The following is a 25193-nucleotide window of genomic DNA, read 5'->3' on the forward strand; positions in this document are numbered from 1 at the left end:
TTATAAAAATGACAGGTAGTATAAAAGATGTATGCCTCTTAAAATCAAACTGATAGTATATGCTATCTCTTCGGTGGTCACAAGTGTAATTTTTTTGCAGTTTTATATGGTAATTTGAAAATTCTGTAATTTCACATTAGGAAATGATTGAGCCTGGGATGTTAAAGAGAGAAATTTCCCATAAGGGGACAAGCTGGATGTTTCATAAAATCTTTTGTCTCTGAAACTGTTCCTAAAGTCTTATTTTTTGCGACATTAGGAGGGAGCATCGTGTAAGGATCCTTCCATTCTAATATGCAATTTTAATATTTCTGAAAAGAGAGAGCACTTGACAAGTACTAATATCTAATTTTTCAAAGCATTTATTTGTCAGGAGAGATTGTCTCTTCTTTTCATAATGTTTAAAACGTCTCGCTGCTTGCGGTCTAAAACATGAGGGTAGAGATTAGACTCTTCCAAGATAATTAATCCTATCCTTGGATTAAAAAAAAATACATATCCCATTGGGGAATTAAGAAGACAAATACCAGTACCCTAAATAGTGAAAAGCCTCAGAGTCTCCTTATAGAGCTAATGCTTGTTCTCCAACCTACATCCTGAGTCAGACTATTTTTCTTTTCATGGCTTTGGATTTCTTCTCTCTTAAAGAAAGAGAAAATGTATATAGTCCTTAAAAACTGCAACAACTCTTCGCTGACCTATTTCCTTTCTCAATTAAAACCTGTCTTTACCTGCCTTGCTATGACCATCGACTGATTATGTGAATGGAGATCTGGAGAGGAAAAAAAAAATGGATGAACCATACTAAATCTGCTTAGAGTTAGTAGAAACACTAGGAAGATTCAAGGATGAGTGGGGTTCGAGAAACAGTTCAAGTATAATTGGTACAAGTTTTACCATGTTTTGGAACCTTTATAATGAAAGTGCTGAATGGGCTACAAATGCAGAGAGAAGATTTGGCTTTACTTCGTATGTTGCAACCCAATCAATTAGCAAATAAGTTTTGAACTTTCTCTTGTCCCAGCAGTCACACACCAATATTACCCTCCAGCACCTTTCAAGGCACCCTGTCTTCCCAGAATTAAGGTACGGCGTTCTGTGGGAATTGCAAAAGATTTCCGCCACCATCCGGTCCTATCCTCTTTATCCAATCTCCTCTCCCTAAACATCTGAAGAACTGCCCTCTATTCTGGGCTAGTTAGTCCTCTCCAGCCTGGAAGTAACATGTTGGGCTCCTTCCTATCTCCATACCTTTACTCATTTTGCCTTTATTTGGGAAGCTGGCTTCAGTCTGTGCCCACTTACAATATCTTCCCATCCTCTAGGGCCTGATAATGAAGGTGGTGCTGGTGGTGGTGGTAGAGTAGTGGAAAACATAACTGTTGTTTATGGAAAGGGAAACATTAACTCATTCAGTCTTCGTGGTGAGACTCCGTATCGCCATTTGGCAGACGAGGAAACTGAGACTCAGAGAGGTCCGCCAACTTGCCCTGACGTCACACGAGTAATGAATGGCTGAGCAGGGATTCAATCTCAGGCCTGTTAGACATCAGAGCCTGAGCTCTTCATAATTACACTATCGTATCAGAACTAATTCCACCTTCACTGAGACCCCAGCTCCTAACCTCTCTCATTCCTCTGAAAAACAGTGCTGAATGCACTGCCCAGCACTGCACAGAAGTGGACACTGTGGGGTCATTTTGCTCTGGTCTTAAATGTGTGAGTCTACAATCTCCACAACCAGACTACAGGCTCTTTGAGGTCCTAATCTCCTTCTCTAAGCCCCTAGCACTATGTTCAGCAAACCACAGCCCTTGAGAAATTCTTGTTGAAGAGCTCATTCTAAGATCATTACTGATTTTTAAAAGCGCGTGCTTAATTTACATGAGGAAATGACCAAGTCATGTATTTGGCATAGTTTATACAAGCAGAAGACTTAAATTTGGTGCTGCATTTGGCTCTAGACCTTTAAATCCAATATATAAATTCCCAAAGGTCAAGTCTTGATCACTGGGGGGTTTTTTAATACCACTTTTTTTTTTAAGTGAATTTGCTCCTTCACTCCTGCTGGCTTGTACTTACATTTTAATTTTGTGATTAATATAATGAATCATGTCGGGTACAGACATTATCTCAAGTTATAGGCTGCTAACAACATGAGGTTTGTCTTGATGTATGTCAGCCTTTTATTAACTATACTCCTAGGCTCTTAGAAATACTTAGGTATTTGCACACTCTTAGGAACCAGGCGTATCACGTCTGATATGCAGACATGGCTCATTCACCTTTCCTTCCATTTCATGACAATAAACCCGCTGAGGATTAATCACCTTCCATGTGAATCTTCTCTGCAGCATCTGATCTCAAATGTGTTGCTAATAATCTCATATTCACTGGGCCCAGCTAGCCTTCCAGAGAGAACGGGAAGGCGGGAAGGCTGTCTAACCACCCAATACTGAGCCCATTTATAAACCCAGTTCCATGTTTTGAGTCATTCAAACCCAGATGAGCAGGGGAGATGGCCTGAACTCTCTTTCATTCAGAGCACATGAAGACCAACTCATAAAGCCAGATGGGTTACCCGTTTACCAACACAACATTAATTTCAAATCTCAGGATCAGATTTTGAGACTCTGGGAACTCCCTCATAAAATTCAAGCCCAGGGATGCTTCTGTAATTTGGGAAGACAACCTGTGCTTGGCTTTATGCTCCCTCAGTTAGAAAATAATGTTTTGAGGGACGAAGAAGAAAACAGAAGCTAAACGTAAACATCAGTTATCAAAGTCAAGTTGACCTGGGTGATTCCCGAGAAAGAAGTACAATACTTTCCTGTCACTGCACATTGCCCTGTCGCCCATTTATCACCACTCTACTTTGCCCTATCAGGAGATTCAAGATACAGTGGGTTCAAATATCAGCAAAACAAAATGAAGAGGACCGGCAAAATCACTCCTGATTTAAAGTCGATAAGCACCTATCGGCACTGAAATCAGCACTGGATCCGTTCACCTCCTCACGTTGGAGTTTACTATTGGGTCCAAATTTTAAACAGTATATTCAGCTTACTAGCCTTTAACTTCTAGCTCTTTCCCCACTTGCTTCTGAAACTACTGATTGTAAAGTCTAAAAGCTGAAAAAGTGATTGGAAGTTTCTGGCAGCCCATATCCTGCAGAGCTGGATGTACAATGCAATAAATACTAGTTGACTGAGAGGTATTTCTGTGGAGGGTAGTATTATGTCCCAACTTCCGTTGTGTTTATTCAGCCAAATGGAAAATTCCACAGTGGTAGACTTTGCATCCTAAAAAATCATAGAATGAGGGCAGTGAGGGAAGGGGTAAAACAAACCAAAATAATACTTGAGCACTGTTTAGCTTCCGATCCTCTGAGACATTCCTTAAATTTTTCATTTTTTCTGGTAATATGAACTTCTCGAAGAGCTTACCGCAGATCATTAGAAACCTTTATCGTCACACTTTAAACACGCTTTACTCAGAAGCCCTATGACCGAGAGGAGTCACTCTCATCTAGCATGGATATAATTAAACATGTTTCCGCTGAAAGGGGCATTCTCATTATGGCTAAGGACCACTTTAGAGTAAATTGAAATGGAAAGGAGGAGCATAGATGAGGTGTAGGTAGCAAGTGGTTAGTTCTAGGGAGGCATAAAATGCCAAATGTGTAACAATTATATTTTACAACCCTGCATTCTGAAGACTTCATAGCATTTTATTATAGAAGAAGCTTCAGCTGAAGCTTACCGAACGAACATTCTAGTGCACACTCATTGCCCATAGTCTTTAAAGAAACATAAAATTCAAACCATAATCAAAATCTGCAGAAATATTCAAAACAAAGGAATCAAATATTTTAAAAGGGTCTACTGCTATTCACACAAGAGGCATCGGAAGTGTTCTAGTCTAAAGAAAATGCAGGGGCTTGAAGGGGGTGGGCTTCTGAACCTCCTCTAATTTTAAAGATGATTTTGTGTTCAGATTAGATGACACCCCTCTTACTTCTCAAACATATGATTAGGTATCATCGTGCCGCGTGGCTGGAGACGCGCCCAAAAGCTTTGCCTTTGTTACAAACGTGGAAGACTTCTGAATCACATGAAATTAAGGTAGGTTGTAAGCTAACGCTGCTACATCAACGTAAGACATACTAACTTACATGACTGACTTTTACAGTAGAAAGGAAAAGGCTGTTTTCAGGCAGCTGTTATTGCCTCAATGGGAAAAAGAAAAAAAAAAAATCAATGAAAGTGAAATGAACAAGAGATTTTGTCTGAGTTGCAGTTAATACCACTGAAGAGCTATGGAAATTAAAAGGTCAACAAATAAATTAGCCAGAGTGTTATGAAATGAATGATTTGGCTTATAATTTTATTGACTGAAAATTGTTCACTGCCTATTAGACCAGGTAATTTTTATCTGGTGCCTCAATTACTGTTCCGTAAGCAATAATATAGTTGTAAGAGCTGCTGATTCGATCGCGTGACCTCTGAGAAGCTGGCTAGGACAGCTGACTTTACTATGATGGATAACCAAGCTTGGTCTCCACGAGGTGCGAAACCTCCCTTTCCTGCAAGGGGATCTCATAAAAGAAACACTACACTTGATTCATTTCACCAAAATGTTTGACTTTTCAAGTGTCAGCAGTTAAGTATAAATTGTGAAGCCAGGTATTCCTGAGAAGAGTGATGACAATGGCTTTCCCCCTCTTTTTGGTCTCCTGGCATTCTCTTCTAAATGGTGTCATGGTAATTGGTGAATGGGAGCCTGGGGTGCTTCCCGGCACAAATACAGTGAAAAATGGTGTCTGCACCCTTGTGAATATGACCTGCTTGGAGGTACAGAGCTGAACTTGGTAACCTCTGGCTGGCTCTTCTTATTCCAATTCATTGTACTGGTTTAAGACCAACGCTCTGGGTTAGATCCTGCTGAGTGGCCTTGGAAATCGACTTTCTGATCAGGATGAAAGTCTCTGCTTAAAGAGAAGGCTGTGGACAGAGGTGGCTTTTTCAGGGCTAGGTTGTAAAGTCAGCACATGAAACAAAAACTGCCTAGAGTCAAAATTACCCTTGAAACTCTTTTAAGTTGCCAAGGCCTGGGCTCTTAGAAACACAAAAGCCAGAAATTAACCACTTGTGTTTCTCTTTGTCTTTTGGCTGTGGCTTCCCTTTCCCTAGGGCAAAGGACAATAAATATCTAATTTGAAAGTAAAAGGAACACTGAGTGAACAAAGAGACTTATTGTCGTATGTATGTCCCTGTATGTCTGTGTATGTGTTTGGTGTGTGTGTATACAAATGTATGTGTATATTTATATTTTTGGACAAGTACATGTAGTTAAACTTGAGTAAGTGCTATGTGCAGGCTGGAACTATGCTGGACTTTAACGATATCTAAGGAAGGCGAAAATAGAGTTGCTTTTGGTTTCTTAAATTGTTGAACATCATCAGTTATGATATGTACCTCCAGAAGAACGGTATCTGTAAATGATGATTCCCAAGGCTTTACTGATGGTCCTGACTATAACTGCAATTAAAATCCACTGCCTCAAGACTGCTGGGGCTCACTTCTTATTACTCCAGTGGTTAATTGAAGTGTTACTCAAGGCTGAAAATAGTAAGCACGGCCAGAGGCCTCCTAGTGTCTCTGTTTCTAAGGGCTTCGGTCTTGAAGAGGAGGATGCTGGGTGGTTAGGAGGAGAAATGAGCCCCTGTTTCCTCCTGTGACTTCTTCTTGAACTAATGAGTAATTATATTCAAAGCCCCTGTACACAGGGTGTGATACAAAGGTTAAACTTAGTCCCCCCCTTGTCAAGAGCTCAGTGCTAAAAGAACTTGAAGGAGGTTCCGGAATTCAGCTATTGGAGTAACTGTTATTACAGAGTCCCTACAGCAATGACTCTGGGGCTAAAGAGAAAGAGAATTATCTCCCAGGTTTGTATGTGTGTGTGTTTTAACTCCTACTGCCACTTCCCTCTGGCTAAGCCATCTGTGAGCTACCCTCAGTCTATGCTAGCACCTTCCCCTTCCCCCTCTGGCCAAGCTTGAGGGATTTTAAAAAATTGGTTTACAAAATTGCCTTTTTTCTTAAAATTCCCTTTTCTTAATTCTAGGAATCAGTGCTTAGAGATACTGGCTCTGGAGTCCAATAGAGTTGGCTCAAATCCTTGCTCTGCCATTTTTTTAGCATTGTAAATGCATGCCTCCGTTTCCTCAACTGTAAAGTACGGTTCAGACCAGCATCTGGCTCAGCAGACACACAGTGAGTGCTTACTGAGCAAGAGGCAGCAATAATATTGATAACCCTCACTTGTTTTCCAGAAAACTTGGGCAAATTATATGCATTCTTAGAGTCAATGCTTTGAGTGCTCCTTGAGGTGCAATCCTATCTGCAAAACACTGGGAAAGATTCTGAACAGACTAATGGTGAGGATGTCCGGTGAGGTAGAAAGCCTCCCCTGACAGCTGTGTGAGTGGTCCCTTCTGAGCCTCAGTTTTCTCATCTCTAAATCGGGCATGATTCCATGACGACAGAGTAACTTACTGCAGAGTCAGTCAGTTAAAGATAAAATAAATAATCTAAAAAAAGTGAGAATTAAAACTTTTGTGGGGGTCATGGCCTTTTTAATGAAGCTATAATCTCACTCCCCAGAAAAATATGTGCGTATGTGCATGCATGTGTGTGCATACTCATCACACACACACGCACACAATTCTATATACAATTTCAAGGGTGCACAGAACTAGGCTAAACTCCCCTGATGAAAGAAGCATAAGTAGGAGGGGCTACCAAGCCCCTAAACTGAGCATATCATCAAAATGGGGAAGTGGAATTTGCCCGTGAGTTTTCTGGCAGATACAGAGGAGAGAGGGGGAAAAAGAACCGCATTCCATAGTGTGTGTTTTTGACAAGAAAATGCAGAGACAAAATGGTTTTTGGAATCAAACTCAAGCATTCTTTTCCTAAGAGCTGAATATACTGCATGATTTGCTTCTGTTGCTATATTTTTTTGTTTGAGTCATTTTGGTTCCCAGATAAAATGTTAATAGATTTTCTTGAAATTAAAAAAAAAATAAATGAATAAGACGAGAGAGCACGTCCAGTGTCACAGTGTGGAAGATAAAGATGCACGGTTTTTCTTTATCCTTTTCTGAAACCCTTAGTCATCCCCTTTTCTGCTAACAGGCAATGTGGTTATGCAAAAATTTCTTATGTGTATTTTCACTGATGCAACTGCAGGTTTTGAATTACGGATAGTCTTTGCATAAAGACTAAAACAATAAAAGCATAATTAGAATACGTGGTATACAGCCGACTCCAGTTTTATTTTGCCCCAGCTCTGTATTTATGATAAATCACTAACACGACCGCTCTTTAGGGAGGGTGATTTTGGGTCTCGTCTCTCCATTGAGCAAAAACAGTGCCTGTGACTAGAGGCTGAATTTCAATTCTGCAAGTGTACAGTGGAACTGAATAATATTTGGCACAATGCAGTGCACAACCGAGCCACTAAATGGCTGATTTACTAAATTATTATTAGATGAGCCCTTGCTGTTCCAAATGAAAGTGCAGTCACTGCCTTCCTTCGTGGTGTGTTCAAATTGTTCTGTGTTTAAATATTCAGCATGAGGCTAATGTGAACTGATGAACTGAGACTATAAACATTCACTTTCAATACAGATAGAGCGACAGAGATGAAACATATCATGTGGCCTGCGGAGGTGAAAATGATTTATATTTAAGGATGTTGCTGCCTACTTCCATTACTTTAAGGTACTCTTAATTAGCATTAAGAGTTAGAAATGACTAATTCCCGTGTACAGGAAGAGGAGGCTGGGATTTTTTTTTTTTTTTTTTTTTTGCATGCCAGTGCAGGAGAAGTTACCACGAGGAACTGCTGCCTGTGTTGTTGTTCAGAACCTTGAGTTTTATTCATGGTGGGGTGCACCGCACCAGCAGAGTCATGTGTCTGCTGGGAGAACTATGGTGTCCGACAGTCAGTGTTTTTTCTCAGCCCACCCAAAGGGTCTACAGTCCATCCTCACTACCATCCATCCCTCTGCAATCCACCTCCCTTACCATCACATCTACTACACCTGCTACACGGACCCCCCAGCACCTCACTCTCCACGTCACCAAGCTTCTTTACTGACACCTGCTGGAGTGAAGAACAACCCTTTGCTCCTTGGGCAAAGATAACCCCCTCCTCCTTCCTCCCCTTTGAGGGCAGTTATAGGCAAGCACTTAAAATACTGTGATCACTTACAGTAGATTAGAATTTTTTATGGGTACCGTGTTGCCATAACAACACGAAGACAGCAGATGACTTAAGCTAAGCTTGCAAAGCAAAAGGCTGCTCATCTGGCAGTTAAAATGAATACAGTTCATTTCACAAGTTTCCCATATGGACTCTTAGTGTATGGTAATGAGGAGACCATATGGTGAGAGAAAATGCACTGAGAACAATTGGGTTCCACTGGCTGAGTGGGAAGTTGGGAGAGAAAACCCGGGTGAGAGATTCTGGTGCGTGTGCTCTCTGGGTTCAAGGTTTGGTTGAGGTTTGTTTGGGATGGTTGTTTTCCATAGTGGTTTCGCGTTTCTTAATCTGTTCCTTAATATGTCAGCTGTGCGAAATGACAAACATCTTGCAAATTTTGCAATATCATTCATCACAAACTGTCAGCAGTGTTTGCAAATCTGACTTGCAAGATCCTTTAAATGTGTTGTTCTTAAAAGGCAACAGTACTAAGTTTTTAGATAAAGTGCAGGAAAATTTAAGTACTTCTGACAAGCAGAAACATTAACAGTAATCATTTTAAAAACACTCGCATCTTTTGCCTGCATGTTTAGCTGTAAATAATGCTAGAATGTATAAAAGCTTTAAACGAAAACTGTAATAACTACTTTTTATTATGTTTCATAAAGGATAAAGAAAATGCTGTGAGCCATGTGTATGGGTTATCTATAGGTGCGGACGTAGGGAGATGGAGGGTTCCCATTCTCCTTACTGCTCACCAGATTGGAAACCGGGGAGGACAGCTTGAAAAAGGCTCTAAAGTCAATTCTGTACTATACATGCTTCATAAAAGATGAATATAAATGCATTAGTTAGACGCGGTGAGCTAAATTAGAAGGTCAGGCAGGGCTGCGAGGGCTGAAAAATCACACAACCAATGAGTGTAATTACTCTTTTTTAAGTCTATTAAGCGGTGTTGCTCTATCAAGGCTCAGGGATATAGGACATGAAGAACAAGATAAAGTAATGTGTATTTATTACTCCCACCGGATCAATTTACCAGATATTTTCAGCTCCATAAAGCAAAACACACAAATGCCGCCTTTGTTACTCTTCTCAAACTGCCTTATTTTCTCTAAAAGAGGGACTGGCTCTGGAAGAAAAAACACGTTTGCCCTGTGGAGGTCCCCACGCAAACCCCTCTGGGTGGGGAATGAGAGAAGCTGGTGCGTATTTGAGTAGGAAGGGGCTGAGGTTAGGCGAGAGACAGGAGAGAGAAGCCAGTCACCTCAAGGCAGAAGTATTTGGGTTTCCAGACCTGGGAGGGAAATGGGAACTTGATGCAGTGAGGCCGGAGGCCCCAGGTGCTAATCTCAGTTTTCCCATATGCTTGCTCTGAGTGGTAGCATGCCACCAGCCCTCTGGGAACTCTGACCCTGTGAAATGGGGAGTACCCATCTTGCAGGGAATAGTAGCCCCCATTTACTGAAGTCTCACTATATGCCAGAGAGTCCTCGTTGCGTACATTATCTCATTAACGCCCAATAGCCATGCTGCAGGACAGCTGCTTTACAAAGGAGAAAACAGGGGCTGAGAAGGGTGAGTCCCGTGCACGGAGCAGTGCAAGTGGTTTTCAAAATCCACGTCCATCTGACCTGAGAGCCCACTCTCTTGGCCTCAATACCCTTCAAAAACCTTGATAAAGCCGTGCCAGGCACATCGAGGGCATGACGCAAAGGTTACCTGTTCCCTGGGATTCACCGCAAACACACGGAATGCCAGCCAAGCTCGGTGCCTTTGTGCTAATGCTCACTGACCACTCAGGAAGACAACTACAAATCGAAAGGGGACAGAGGCACCTCTGGCCTTCAAAACAGAGACAGCTCCTTGTTCAGTGTTTCTGGATGGCCTCGTGCATTTCAGCATCTCAGCGTTTCTGACCGACCACAGTCCCCATCCTCCGCACCTCTACATTATAAGAAAAGTCAACCTTTGCCCCAAAGTTGGTCACATGTTCCTCTCCCTCCTGCCAGGATCCAGAGAGGAAGGCACGTCTGTCTGTATGACACAGAATGGAATGCTGCAGCTGAAAAACCTTCGCCTGCCCTTCTCCACGTGCACGTGAAAAAGGAAACCAAAGCACACCTGGGGTTGGCATAATTATAGTATTTTAAATTTGTGTGTACAGCAACTATCACTGATGGTGGCTTTCAGGGACAAAATAATTTACAGAGAAGGAAGGGTTCGGCTTGCTCCTGTTTTCTCGTTTGGTAAATAGGAATGATGTCTGCTTTCCCGACTTCTCTCACAAGAGGGGCTCCAATAAAACAACGCATGTACAAGTTCTTTGAAAAAGTACAAGCCAGTATACAAAGGCATATTATTATGGAAAGCTGTCTGCTTGGTCTTTGGAGCAGTTTCATTTGACAGAATATGTGGGTGGTTGTATGAATCTAGCTTTGTCTATTCGCAAACACATGGGTTTAATAAAGTGGAGTTTGTTTTTTAAGGTGTGTGGTCCATGGCTCACTGAAACACTCCTGTTTTACAAACACTGACCATGATTCTAAGAAAGGCGGAGCCCGTTTTCATCCCCCTAACAATGGACAGCGGGACTATAAATCTCCCAGGTCCACAGGAATACCTCGTGCTGGCTCCATCCGCCACTTCCTGACCTTGCTCTTGAACTCTCACTCCACCTTCACATTCGGAGCCAAGAGGACACCACTCTGATCTGAGTCACACAGAGAGCTTCCTGGGGTGGGCTCTGGCCAAAGTCCTCGCACGGTCCAGTGGCTGGATGCACACTGTGGAGTGTTTCCTTAACACACAAACCCATTGTGTCCTTGATTACTCTTCCCAAACCCAGGAAAACGGGGCTGGGAATTTCACCATCAGGCCACCGGGGACAAAGTGACACGTGCCTGTGCTATTTGTTCAACATTTCTGAACGTGATGTGCAGCCGTGAAAATGTTATGAGAAGTAAATACACAAAACTCAACCATATAGTCCTGTTTCTCTCCTTTCTTTATGAATAAGAAAAGTATTGCTTGGCTGCTGTAGACCTCAGCCATTAAACCAAATCTGTCTCCTGTTTTTCAATCAATATTTATAGAGTGGCAATTGTGGGCCAGAAACTATGCTGAGGCTCCCACAGGATTACTTCTTTTTGTCCTATGTGATCCCAGTGAAGTTGGCACGATTATTTCACCCCCATTTTCTAGATGAAGAAACCGAGACACAGAAAATAAACCATACACTCCACTGCTGACCTGAATTAGGACTTCCTGCTCTGCAGAGATTGGGTAGGAGAGCTCTCAGAAGCCAGGGTCCCACTCTCACTCAACTGGCAAATAATTATAGCTACCTTTTGTGGACTGCTAAATAAGTGATTAAAGCAACCCAAAAAAGTAGGAAGTATGACCATCTCCATTTGACAGACAAGGAAACTGAGGCACAGAGAGGTTAAGAATTTGGGGGGTGGGGAGAAAGAATTTTGACCCAGACCACAGAGCTCTCCAGTCCCTTCAGCAGACTCTAGGGACATCAAATGCCAAATGAAAGTGAAAATGGTCCCCAAATGGAAACAATGGGAAGAATCTGGCAATGCCCTCATGGCTTCTTCCCACCACTGGGTGGACACACATTATTTACATCTTCGTGCTATAAAATTACCGATTATTTTCCCATAGGAAATGCATGGGAGTTGGGTTCTTGCCAGACAGGAACCTAAAGGTGATTCTCTTCATGGCACACCCATCTGTGGAAGCAGAGGGCCGTTCACTATTACTGTTAGATTCTGTAATTGCTCACCAAGAATAAGTCAGGGTGAAAGGGAAGGAGGTGTAAGATGGAGGCCCCTTTCAAAGACAAGGATATGTACGGACCGACACATCATATGATTTCTTCCTCAGGTGAAATGCTCTCAAGATGTTTTTTTAAGGTGAACAGCGCTAAGTGGAAGTGAGGCTGTTATGGGAACTCAGGGTTGAGACTGAAGGCTCTGTGGGTCTTCCCCCGGGGTCTAGGAGAGGGCAGAATTTGCTTGTCACGGTTCTTCCTCTCTCTGGGCAGGCAGTGCCCCATACCCACCCCCCAGCGCCTCACATCTGTGCATCAGTTTCGGCGGGGAGGGGCAGCTTTCTCCTGGACAGGCCTGTTCTGACAGTGGTCCTGCCGCTTCAGTGCAGCAGGGCCCACAGGTAAGATGTGATGATGAAATGATCGCCCAAAGAGGTTCGCTGAGCTAGGAAGGATGCCAACTTCATTTTTATAAGTGTATTACGAGCAGAAACAGACCTGGACATGACATATCTCTAGACTTGCTGTGGCATGGAGAGGACCTTTCCTCTACTCATTTAATTTATACTAATTTTTACTTGTATAGTAAATGAAATTTCATTTTGCTGTCAGTAAACAGTGAATGGTAGCTCGACCAATTCCGTTCGTTGAACTTCTATAGCATTTAACTGTTCTCTCCTCTGAGTCCTCCCAGAACTCTGGTTGCACTTTTGTTAAATGTACCTATTGTTTTCTGTTTTGTATGGCGTTGTATTTGGCTTTCTCTCCCACAGGGCGTCCGAGTTCCTTGGGTACAGAGATGGGAATATCCCCAACATTGACAACAGGTACAGAATAGAAACCAATACATGTGCATTTCCTTTTTTTCTGCATTGGCAATTAATACCATTGCTGTATGACATATATTGCTCTACCTTGAATTTGTGTCTAATTTCTCCCACTTGTGTCTTAGGTGGGATGCCTCTGGAGGGAACAGACTCATGTCTTAGTAGCCCCGGTGCAAGGTGTGCCAATATGCTTTCCTTTGAGCTCTAGCTGTTCTCCCCTCACCAGAAATAAGTAAAGATCCTCATGGGGGTAGAAAAGCAATGTTCTTTTTCCTCTTGAGAACTGATAGGATATAATGATTAATAACCTGGACTTAGGAGCCAGGCTTTAGAGGTTTGAATCTCCGTTTAGCAATTTACATGCTGTGTGACCTTGGGCAAATGATTTAACCTCTCTTTGTTTGGTTATCTTCTTCTCTAAAATAGAGGTGGTAATTGCACCAACCTCAGAGGGTTTTTTAGAGGAAGAAATGACATGATATAAGTAAAACATTACCTGGCACATAAGTGCTTGCTACTTTGATTATTGCTTACCTTATAATACACACAAAGCACAAGAATATTGAGTTGCTTATCTATGAACTAACTTTTATCAACGGCAAAGTTTTCTGCCAATCACCTGAGCCCGTGTTTCCAGAGACCCTAACCCAAAGAGGAGGTATCCTACCTTTGGCAAGCGCTCAGGGTCGCCAGGGTGCCGGGGAATAACCTTCTGTAACCTCTGGAAACCGTAATCGATGGTGGGTTCATTGAGTGCTGCAATGAAGAAGTCGTACAATTAGAACAATTTCAGGAAATAAAACAGCACATGATTGGCAATACTTATGGTGCAGAAATAACTGGGAAGTCGAAAGTTTCATTGAGACTTTTGAATTAGATCATAAAGTGATTGGACGAATGATCCCTTTTGGTGGGGACTGACTCACTCAAAAGAACATGAGTCGCAGGTCCTAAACTCTGCTCTTCTGGCCAAATTCTATATTCCTTACAGTGTTGAAAATGGAAGGTAAAATGGAACTTGGTGTGAGGTTTTAGGATTCCCTTTAGTCAGAAGCTTGAGTTACAACACTGGAGGGTATCTACAGGTATACAGAGCAGAATTAAAAGTACTTGCTTAGCTACAGAATATCAAGTGGACCTCAGCTGATACAGTGTCGCAATGCCATCGGGAGCAATTAAGTGTGGTGGGGCAGAGGCCAGAAAGCCTCTTCTACCCTTGGAAGAGTCCGAAAAGAGACAGGTATTGAAAGTGCCCTTGATACGACACCCTCATATCTAAGATGAAAGACTGATTCACCAATATCAATATTATTTCAGGAAAAGGCTAACCTCTACGGAGCACTAGCTCAGAGCAGCTGGCTCTCCAAGAAGAATTTTTTTAAAAGACTAAAAGAAGAGCAAACCTGTAGTAATATTTGGAGACAGTGGGCCTTCTTGTACCCATATTGAATACACCTTCTTCAAAGCATCCTTAAATTCAACTCGATACAAAGTGGACTCTGGTGTATCACTTTTGAAATTCCTCCCCAGGATATGAAGTACCTCCAGCTTTCCTCGCCTGACCAGGAAAAGATGGCGGCTCCATCCTCCACCCACATCCCCCATCTCCTCTCAGTAATGAGTGGGTTTTTTTCTTCTTTTCTTTTTTCATGTAACCAAAGTACTCAACCACATATTTTCTCCCATACTGAATAAAAAGACAGTCTTTGTAGTTCTGACATTTAGCTATATACATTTAGAAAACAAGCTGCCACATGCTTTACTTAAAATGCATTTCCATTAACCTAAATTTTAAAAGTAAGATCCATACTACTACTAACTTTAAAAAACTGTATTAAATTCAAATAGGTCCCAAGGCTAATGGAAGCAATTTGTATACCAACCCAAACTGACTGGCCCACTTTTCAAAATACAGGTATGATAATCTTGTGGTTTTAAAAGGACATTTAAATTGAAAGACTGTGAATTTAGTACATAATTATACCAATAGAACCCTTTAACTTGTCAACTTGTAAATCTAAAAGGCTATCAATCATTTCTAAAGAGGAAATAAACCTTAAAATTCCTTGATTGACAGTGCTTACTTTTTATGTAAAAAAAAAAAAAAAAAAGGCTGCATAAAGTGGCCACAAATCCATTTACAAAAGTACATTGTTTTACATAGGTGAGTAAAAAGCCAATAATTACACCTCCAAAAGACATATAAATCAGAGTAAGTACTTCTTCCTCACTTGTATATTTTAAGTTGGAGTGAACTTCAGGTAACTTTTTTTAAGATCTTTTTTCCCAAATGCAATGCTTGTTGAAGCTGTTAATAGAGTAGCCATTTAAGACAATGTAATCATTTTTGCAAATATGAGGTTTAGCCATTTCCCCCACCTTCTCCCCGCCCCCTTCCAAACGGTAAACTTTCAACCTGCCTCTTGTGGAAATTAACTAAAATTACACCCAGGTGTACCAAATCTCTCTATAGTGGTACATGAGTTAAGGCACAATATTTATTGTTCCTCCCATTTCATGAATTACTTTCTAAACCCTTGAGAAAAATTCTTTTTTTTTCAAATTAGACTTGTAGAGAAAAAGCCATACAATTCTTTACACAGGGAAGCTGTGACTCATAAAATCCCAGTATTTAATAAGGAAATGCCCGAGAATGACAGGAATGAGCACCCAGGTTAAGCTGTATATCACATCTATCTCCCACCCATAATGCTAATTGCCAACAAAGATGTTTAACCATAAAAAGAGCTTTAGGCAATTAAATGTATCATTTTAACACTTGAAGATATGATTCAGCATCCTGAAAATTCTAATTCTTGGTTTTATTTTTCAGTGTAAGCCACCAATAAAACTTGACTTGTTGACCCACCCCTTCAGTTGTTTGCATAATGAATTAATTCCTACTGTGTCAAGAAACCCATGGTTGTTAATTGAATGACTGATGTATGGGGTGGGGAGGATATGTTTCTCTGACCATAGGAACAACTCACAACAGAATGACTGACATTCAGTATCCACAATTAAAAGAACTGATTCAAATATCATATGGAACTAATAGCTAAAGAGCTCAGGACAAGTCATTCTGCTGCCAGAAAGAGTAATTGAATTAGATATATTAAACTCATTATTCAAAGAAAAATAAGCATCTAGTCTATGGAAGTATGCTATGTGAGAGGAAATATTTCAGTAGAGGGACAAAGGCTTTTAATTTATTTCCCATGCCTTTATGATTTGCTCTACACTTGTATTTTTTAATATATTAACCTGCCCTCAATCTACATATGAGCATTACAATGGCATTGTCGAGTGCTGTAAACAAAGGTAACGCTAAGATATGCAAGCAACGCTAAGATATGCAAGCAACGTTCGTTGTCTTAAATTCAAAGGTGCCTGATGATTTCTCTGATTGCAGTAACTAAAGAAAAAAACTAAACCAATTATTGAGTGAGAGGGGCCATCTGATAGAGATTGTTACTTTAAAAAGAACCCTGAAAACAGATTAACTGTCTAGGGAGGGGGATGGTTAAATTACGGCACACCCATAGGAATATGATGCAGTCCTCAAAAGCAATGCTTTTGGAAAAATAAATTTACTGGCATAAAATATATTGCTATGTCAAGAAGCAGATTACAAGAGCATATGTGCAATATGGTTACTTTTTTAAAAAATGAACATATACAGAGAATAAAGAAAAGGTTTCTGCGTATAAACTGCCTAACAGTAGTTATTTCTAAGAAGTGAGTCTTGAAGTGCTTTTCTTCCTTCTCTTTAGGCTGTGCATTGTCTATATTTTCCACAATGAACATATATTACTTTTATAATCAGAGAAAAAGGTTAAGAGCAAGAGAGTGTTCCCAGGATGGAATCTGACCTGCTTGTATAAAGTAATGACATAAGAAACTTTGCCTGAAAAAGGGTCTGTATACGCTTTAATAACATTGCCTAGGTTATTACAGACCATAAGAAAAATAAGTAGTATACTTTTGGCCAGTTGTATAAATATGTGACTATTCATAAACTCTCTGAAAATCAACAGAGAGAGTAACGGGGAGGAATCATAAAGAATGGCATATTTGTTTTCATCAGTGGGGGTAGTCGTACCTTAGGGACATACATCTACTCTGCAAGAATGTAATATAAAGTTAATCCTTCAACAAAGTGACCTCATTGTATTCAAGCACAGGGCTCAGGGGGCACCAGAAGAAGAAGTGGGACTAGTCAAGTTTTCCCCCCTAAAACTTGAGACAATTCCGAGAATCCAGGAGAGAAAGAAAAAAATTTAACTGCGCATAATTAACCGCAAATAAAGCATGAGTATCTTAGGTTGTAAAAAGAAAAAACAGATGAAACTGTTAACTGCAAAAGGAATGCAATGATGAGAGCTTCTCGTGTCACCCCACTTCCAAGCACCTAACCCACACTTTCAACAGGGTTTGAGAGGGTGTTCTCCTCAACCAGTTAGGGGTGGTAACGGAATAAGGGAGGCTCAGAGGTTTAGCAAAATCCATAATCCCAAAGAAGAAAAGCCTCAATTTTTAAATCAGCATAATAAAATGGGACCAGTGAGGGCATTAAAAACATTCCACGAGATAATAAACTGTCCATTGACTCAATAATCATTTCTACTGCCTACCAAGTGTTCAGATGGCACTGGTAGGAATTCACTGTTTTACGTCACATAAGCCCTTAAAAATAAACTTTCTGAGAGGTGTACATAATCTCACCTCAGAAATGAACTACTATGATTGTAGAGTTGGAACCTGGTTCCAGCTCCCATGGCCAGGCCTCCCTCCTGCTCAGCAATCCGTTCTCTTGCCTCCCTGATGGTCAGATGGTGGGTCACCACCGCTGCTCCTCTTTTCTTTTCTTTTTTTTTTAAATTAATTCATTTATGGCTGTGTTGGGTCTTCGTTTCTGTACGAGGGCTTTCTCTAGTTGTGGCAAGCGGGGGCCACTCTTCATCGCGGTGCGCGGGCCTCTCTCTATCGCGGCCTCTCTTGTTGCGGAGCACAGGCTCCAGACGCACAGGCTCAGTAATTGTGGCTCATGGGCCCAGTTGCTCTGCGGCATGTGGGGTCTTCCCACACCAGGGCTTGAACCCGTGTCCCCTGCATTGGCAGGCAGATTCTCAACCACTGTGCCACCAGGGAAGCCCTGCTCCTCTTTTCTGACACTAGGCTCACACTACACTTCACAGGACCACGTGGATTTATAGAGTGATCAGGCTACTGCGGAGCCACAAAGATTTGCATTCAAGATGTCTTCCACTGTCCTGTTCAAACTTAGAGGTAGACACATATTAGCTGAGTAAGCTCAGTAGGACCTCATGGAGCTGTGTACATATCCTACAGGAAGTGTGAAACTTTCCTATAAATGCACAAAAGGCAAGATTAAATGCTTCTACACAGGAGCAAGCTTGTAGGGCAGACGTATCAGCTGAGATTTCAGAAGGGTCCTCTCACAGCTATGACAGGATACTGGGGAATGGGTATAGGGAGGAAGTAGGGGACCCATGCATGGGGCAGGCTCAGCTGTATCAAAGTCATTAGTTTTCAAAAGGGAAAAGTTAGTTAAATATTTTTAAAAAACATCAAACCACTTCATGTGGCCTTGCGTGGGGTCAGCTTATAAATGGCTTTGGGTACCTACCCAGTCTCACAATCTCAGACTCCCCTAAAGGAAACCAGTAACTTTCCATACAGAACCAGTCTATGCAGAGCCCTTCCCCTTTGGGCTTCAACCAAGGTTCTGGTCAAGACAGAAGAACTCTGGTTATACAAAGCTATTTACAGTGTCCAAATGTTCATGCAGCATGAAATGCTATATGCAAAGAAAATTCAGAATAATACAACTAGATTTTATGTCCTACTAATAATGACAAGATTATAAAATTCATTCAAAACATCTGGTAATGGGTAAATCCTTACCAAATGTATATGTGAATTGTGGCCTTTTCATGCCTTTAGTTGTCTTTTTTTTTTTATCCACAAACACATCAAAGAAACAAAATTCTCTTTAAGGGGATTTATTTGCAAATTAAAACCATGTAGTCAAGACAAATGCATTCTCAGTTATTAGAACTGATTTTTCTCTTTTCAGAGTTGCCTTTTAGAGAAAACACTCCTCAGTCCTCCTTAACTTCTGCAATACTTATCCCTGGAAACAATGGAAATGAAAGGCAGGACAGTTGTGTTCCCAAACATCAGGGGAAAAGTGGTTTGGGTGCCATTCCAACGTGAGCGCGCAGAGTTCCACTGCTTTTATAGCTCAGTGACTCACTGTAGCGCTTTAACATATTTCTGGGGTTTTAATTTCCTTTTTTTAATGGTTATGTGACATGATGTCATTTTGACTGGAAATAAAAAGAAATGCAGATATTAGAAAGGTAATATTTATATTCTATTGCCATTTAATGTCCAAACAAATATCTAGACTCTATGCCAAGTAATAAATAAAGCCTCATAGCAAAGGCAATGATAAAACCAGCACCTGGGTCTCCAAGCTGCCCTGGTGACTATTCTATATTTGAACTAAAGGAATACAGCAGAGCATTTCCCTTCAAGGCAGATCCATGCTGGGCATAAGAGTTATGATATATGTGTTAGGTGGTCTTTTTGTTCCATAATGGCCCTATTTTTCCCTCAGTCACTAAATTAACAACCAGAGGTAAACAATAAAACAGCAAGTTATCTTCACGAACCTATCTTTAAGACTGACTTTAAAAGATACAAACCGCAAAATCAACCAGAAACCTAAACAAGAGCCAGAAATACGGTCAAGGAAGAAATGGGTTGCTTTTCCAGCCGTTTGGATGTTTCATTCCTCGCCTAGATGTTCAGTGCACACATGGTATTCCGGGTCATCTCTTCCTGGAAGGGATACATTCCCTAAGAAACCTAACACCAAGTCCCTTGCAAGCAGAGCCCCTACTTCCGGTGTGAAATGCTTTCACAGCCTGGCACCCTGCCTCAGGAAGGAGGTTCAGGAGAGCTTCGGGAAGAGGCTCACTGAACTGCAGAAAGCTATAACTGAACCAGAAGGGTGTCAGGATGAAGCCAACATGGGCAGAATTTACCAATGTAGGAGCCAAAGGAACATTTCCAAACTGGCTTTCAACATGCTCTGATCTCTTATTTGTAGTTTTCAAACCTCTTGATGTGGAGCAACAACACTAAGATTCAAAAATCAAGCACAGGAAGTAATACTTCTCTCTACCGAAGGTACCATCAGAGGTATTGTTGGCCTGTGCGGCTACGTTCTCTTTACAGAGACTGGAGCCAGAGCCTGCAAGGTAAAGACTGAAGAGAGAAAGAGATCTGCAAAGTGGATCAGAGCCCAGGATGAAAAAAGACAGGGGCTCCGGGAGAAAGAGATGGAAGACCCTGAGGATTGTCACTTGGAACGCAAAGGACTTGCGTATGTTAGGAAATGAATAACTCTTCCAGAAGCAAAAGCAATCAAGAGCAGGAAGCAAGAATTGAGTGACTCGCTTTTGTTTTTCAAAATGGAAGTAGCTTTACTGTTTTTCGAAGTCTAAAAGGAATATACTCTTAATGTGTAAAAAATACAGAAGAAACACAAAGAAGGAAAAAAGCTTCATAATACATATACTCATGTATAATCACTATTTCTATTAATATGTAGGCTTTCGGGCATTCTTACAATACTGTTTTATATAAATATAGATTATATACATATTTATATCCCCCTCATTCTTTTTAATGGTTGCAGCATATTGTAATTATATGGATGGCCATAACTTTTGCGACAAATCTCCTGTTAATGGGGATGTATTTTTTCCTCAAAATTTTCAGGAGAAATTCTTAGATAAAAGAATATGTACATTTCAAGACTTTTGATACATATATTTTCTAACTATCCTTCCTAAAATTTATACCAATTTACATGTTGACAGGTTACTTTTAAAGGCATCTGCAGAAGAAAACAAATTTTTAAGACTGTGCATCCTGAACTCAATTATTCTCTAAGTTATAAGGACCTATGAACGTTTTTAATAGATGTTAACGATCACAATGATTTTACTTGGAGAAGTGTCATTTCAAACATACCCCGAGGTCATACAAGACACTTCTCCCAGTAATATCAAAGTGTTTTATAGACATTATCCCACTGAGTCTTTCAATATGCCCTTGACATAAATGTCAAAATTTATTACTCCCAATTTGAAGGTGAGAAACTGAGGCACAGAAAGAGCTGGCTGCATGAATCAGAACAAAACCCTCAGTGCTTCACTCACTATGCCAAGATGACTCTTTTATTTTCATATTGATAAATCACAATTTGCAGCATATTGACAAGTCCAGCTACCAAATCAATTAAATGGCACTTGTTTTTTTTTTTACTAAGTATCTGTGAAACAGAAATCCAGCACGACGAGGAATCCTGGTGCCAGACTCCTGACTTCACACGGGTAAACAATCACTTGGCCTGATTTCTTAAAGCTCACCATGTCAACAGGCACAAACCTGTGGGAGAGGCCACCCTGGCATTTTAAACTTGCCCCACAAATAATCAAGAAACGGTGCTTTCTGTTTCATCAACTTCTCCTTACAGGACTGAGCCTGGCTCTCTAAAGTTGATTTGTCTTTTGAGAAACAGAGACACATAATGCTGTTGAGATACATTAAACCAACTTATTTCATACCACAACCAGTTGGTATTTTCTAGAAGATCCTTGGTGAGAACTCACTGGCAGAAGTGGAGCATTTCTTAAACAGACCCACTTTTTGCCCTGGAGGGTTATACTCCATCTAAAATGGGAAGTAGGTGAATGTACAATAATTAGGGAAAACTGTATTGCTCTCTAATTGTGATAAAGTTGATGAGAAAAGTTGCCCCTGTTACTGCATATGATGTGCTCTGTACAGCTTGGCCTTCCAGGATCCTTAATTTAGATTTCCAAATCTGATGCAAGTATAAAACTAAAATTAAATCCCTCAAGCAAACAGAAGCTTGAATATCTCCAGGAATTTTTTTTTTTTTTTTTTTGCCTTTCAATCTTTTTCATTTTGGAGTTTTTTTGTTTGTTTGTTTTTTAATTCATCGTTTATGATTAGGTTTCAAAGCCAGATTTGCTCAATTGAATGAGACGAGGATGGTTGTCGCTGTGTAATGGATGATGGTGTTTTAAGTATTGGAGGCCAACACACTCTTCCTCCTTTAACGTTCAAAGATAAATCCATCATTTTCTTCCCTACTGGCAGATCTTCTGATATAACAAGAGTAATATTCCTTCTATAATTGTTCTTTAGATTTCTTCCGAAAGAGTTTTGACAATAACTGTTATCAAGGGGGTAAAATCACCCAGCCTGTCTGATAAACATGTTTTCTTGTGTTCCCACCCCAGCGAGTGCTTGACACTGTACTTTTATCATCCAGCGTGTGTTCAGAATGAGCTCAGAACAGCAATTGCCGGGAACAGGCAGGCGATAAACTGCATTGATTTAACACATCTTGTTTTCAATCATGCTTGGATTTTCTGAGCACGCATTTTTCCTGTACTTTGACTTGCAGCTTTTATCTGACGAGCTGATCCCTTTTCACTGGAAAATGAAAAGGTCGCACAATAAGACACGGTTTACTGGAACTTGAACACGCACCAGGGAAAGTATTTTAGATAAATACTGTCAGACATAGTGGAGCTGAATTTCAACAACACAACTGTTAAACAACAATACTTATTACTCTCCTAGAACAAGCTACCAGCATCTTATGGCTCTCAGCAGGGAAGAGCACCGAGTCAGGCTCCAAAGCTCGGAAACCCTTCTCTGCGCCTTTTGCTAACCGAGCACAGAGCTCTGGGCCGAGGTCCCACTTATTATTGTTAATATCATGGTCTTATGTGACAACTCAAAAAACTACTGCCACCGTCACAGAGCTGTCTCCTCTAAACCAGGGGGCAGGTTTCAGAAGAGCTGGATGATGAAGTTACAGCAGAGCTCTGCAGATAGACTGGGAGGAGAGAAAAAAATCCGAAGAAAAGTGACATGAAAGTGATTCCGAATAATCCATTAATTCTCCTAACAAGACAGGAAAGTACTTGTAACTGGCAGATATTAGAGGATTAAGTGCTTATTTGGTTATATTTTAATGGACTCAAAGAGAACGTATAACAAGCATGCTATGTGGAGCGTTAACAGTGGTCTTGCAGATGAGCCTAGAAGTTTTGGCCGACCTGAACTCCAACCTAAATAGCATTTGATATAAAGTAAATGAAGCCAGCCTTCTGCAGTACTGACCCAACCTAAGTGATTATTTTTACTGCATGTCATTAGCCTTCGACTCAGCCAGAAAGTCTCCTCTGCCTGAATGTTTGACACTGGAACCCTTCCCTTCATAGCCTTGACACACATTCTGAATATATCTCTATTCATTGTGTGCTCCAGAGCTTCTTGAACTTTCTCTGTTCACAGTACCTTGGGTGCCTCAGTAATCTTTTCACAGAGCCCACAAGCCAAAAGAAATGCCCAACAATTCTGTTTAATTAACTACTTAGGTCCAAACAGCTTAATATTGTTTATATCCTAACATCTTAATATTTATATCCTTAAAATTTATATCCTAACAACTTAGCAGCCATTTGAAAAAATTACAAAGAAATGGAAAACAAAAATAATACAATAATACTTTCAATTCATCTTAAAATAATCACAAGAACTTACTCATGGGATGTGTGCTCCTACTGAGCACAGTACAACTTCTCAAAGCCTGGAGTAAGATTGGACATCGATGCCCTTTTTTCTATTCCACCTTGATTTTCACAGGACACTACCTTGAATCACAGCAACTGCTAAAAACTGAGCCTGGCAAAGCTATGACACCATCAAAAGGAACGCAGTGCAATCTAATGTTGAGCTATGAACTACCTCAAACTAGCAGTTTGTCTGGTACCTGACAGACTTAAAGTATCATTGTTTCCCTCAAATTTAAAATACCCCACATCACCCCTGTATGTTTGAAGGGACACCTTGGTGCGTAAGTTTAGGAAACATGGATCTACTCAGAAACGTAGAATCAACTAAATGCGAAGATGCTATGAGAATCCATTGCATTCATTCATTGTGTCTTTTCTTGTATTATTAATATACTAAGAGCATCAGCTAACACTTCCTGAGGACTTAGTATGTGCCAAGCACTTACATGGACTAACGTATCTGATCTTTACCAAAACCCCAAAGGGAAGTATTATTGTTATGCCTGTTATACAGAGAAGGAAACTGAAGCCTGAAGGAGTTAAACATCTTGCCTCGATCCACAGAGCTAATGAGTGAAAGGCTAGAGATTTGAGCCCAGGCAGTCTGCCTCCCAAGCCCTGCTCTTAACCTCTCTGCTAGAAAAGCCTAGTTAGGATAACCAAGAGGCCTCCAGGATAGGTCTCTAACAATTTGGACCTGCAGTACTCTTCTAATGCTTTTCTTACTCCCAGTATACCCCTCTATGTGCAGTCTATTCTAATTCTTTTCTTTGTCCCAAGTTATGTCCTACTCTAGCCCTTATCTGACATGCCCTCATTTCTCTAACAGCCCACTTCTTGCCTCGGTTCCAACCCTTTTGGGGTAAGACAGAGCTAGATTATCATCCAGGCTATGTCACTGACCAGCTATGTGCCTTTTGGAAAAGTCACATTCTTTAAGTCTCCTAATATGTAACGTGAAGATGTGATGTGATGCTATTTGTATGATGCTTTGCACACAATAAATCCTCAATAGGCAGTTGTAATTACTAATAACAGAATACCTGACGTGTGCTAGAAACGGGGGAGGTGTGGGGAATACAGGATTAATTAGACATATTTACACATTCCCCACTGTCAAGAAACTCCAAAGTCTAGAGGGGCAGAAAGACAGAAACAGAATTCTACAACAATGTGATAAATACAATGTGAGGATGCAGTATTATAGGAGAACAGCGGGCATGCTTCACTTGTCCTTGGGGTTCAGGCTTTCTTCCCCTTACTCACACTAACTGGAAATTACAATTCAAAGAATTCCACCACCTCTGATTCTCGAATGTTACTCTGAAACAGAGCTCTGTCTGGAATAGGACATAACTGTTTTAAAACAATATAAATTTTGTGACAAAATGGGAACAAAATACAGGTGGGAGACACCTAATTAAACTGGGATTTTTTTCCCCCAGACTTGAGATGTTTTACATTGCTTAATTAATTCAATAAGATTGGACGCTTGCTATATATGAGGCCAAGTGCTAAAGGAAATGAAAGAAAAAAAAAAAAAAAAGAGAGAGAGAAGTACAACACAGGTCCTTCCCTATGCTTCTCCAGCTGGAGATG

The 25193-nt window shown here is 40.7% G+C and overlaps 1 protein-coding gene across 6 annotated transcripts in view; it reads right to left on the minus strand.

The window, feature by feature from the left end:
- Nucleotides 1–25193, minus strand: part of EBF1 (EBF transcription factor 1) — a 390876-nt gene that overhangs the window by 19596 nt on the left and 346087 nt on the right. For all 6 annotated transcript variants that reach the window (XM_030834265.2, XM_060296554.1, XM_030834263.2 and 3 more), the window contains exon 11: nucleotides 13547–13635. In XM_030834265.2, the coding sequence (XP_030690125.1) occupies nucleotides 13547–13635 (89 nt within the window). The remainder of the gene's footprint in view (nucleotides 1–13546; nucleotides 13636–25193) is intronic.

This window comes from Globicephala melas, chromosome 3 (assembly GCF_963455315.2).
Source record: "Globicephala melas chromosome 3, mGloMel1.2, whole genome shotgun sequence".
Classification (NCBI taxonomy): Eukaryota; Metazoa; Chordata; class Mammalia; order Artiodactyla; family Delphinidae; genus Globicephala; species Globicephala melas.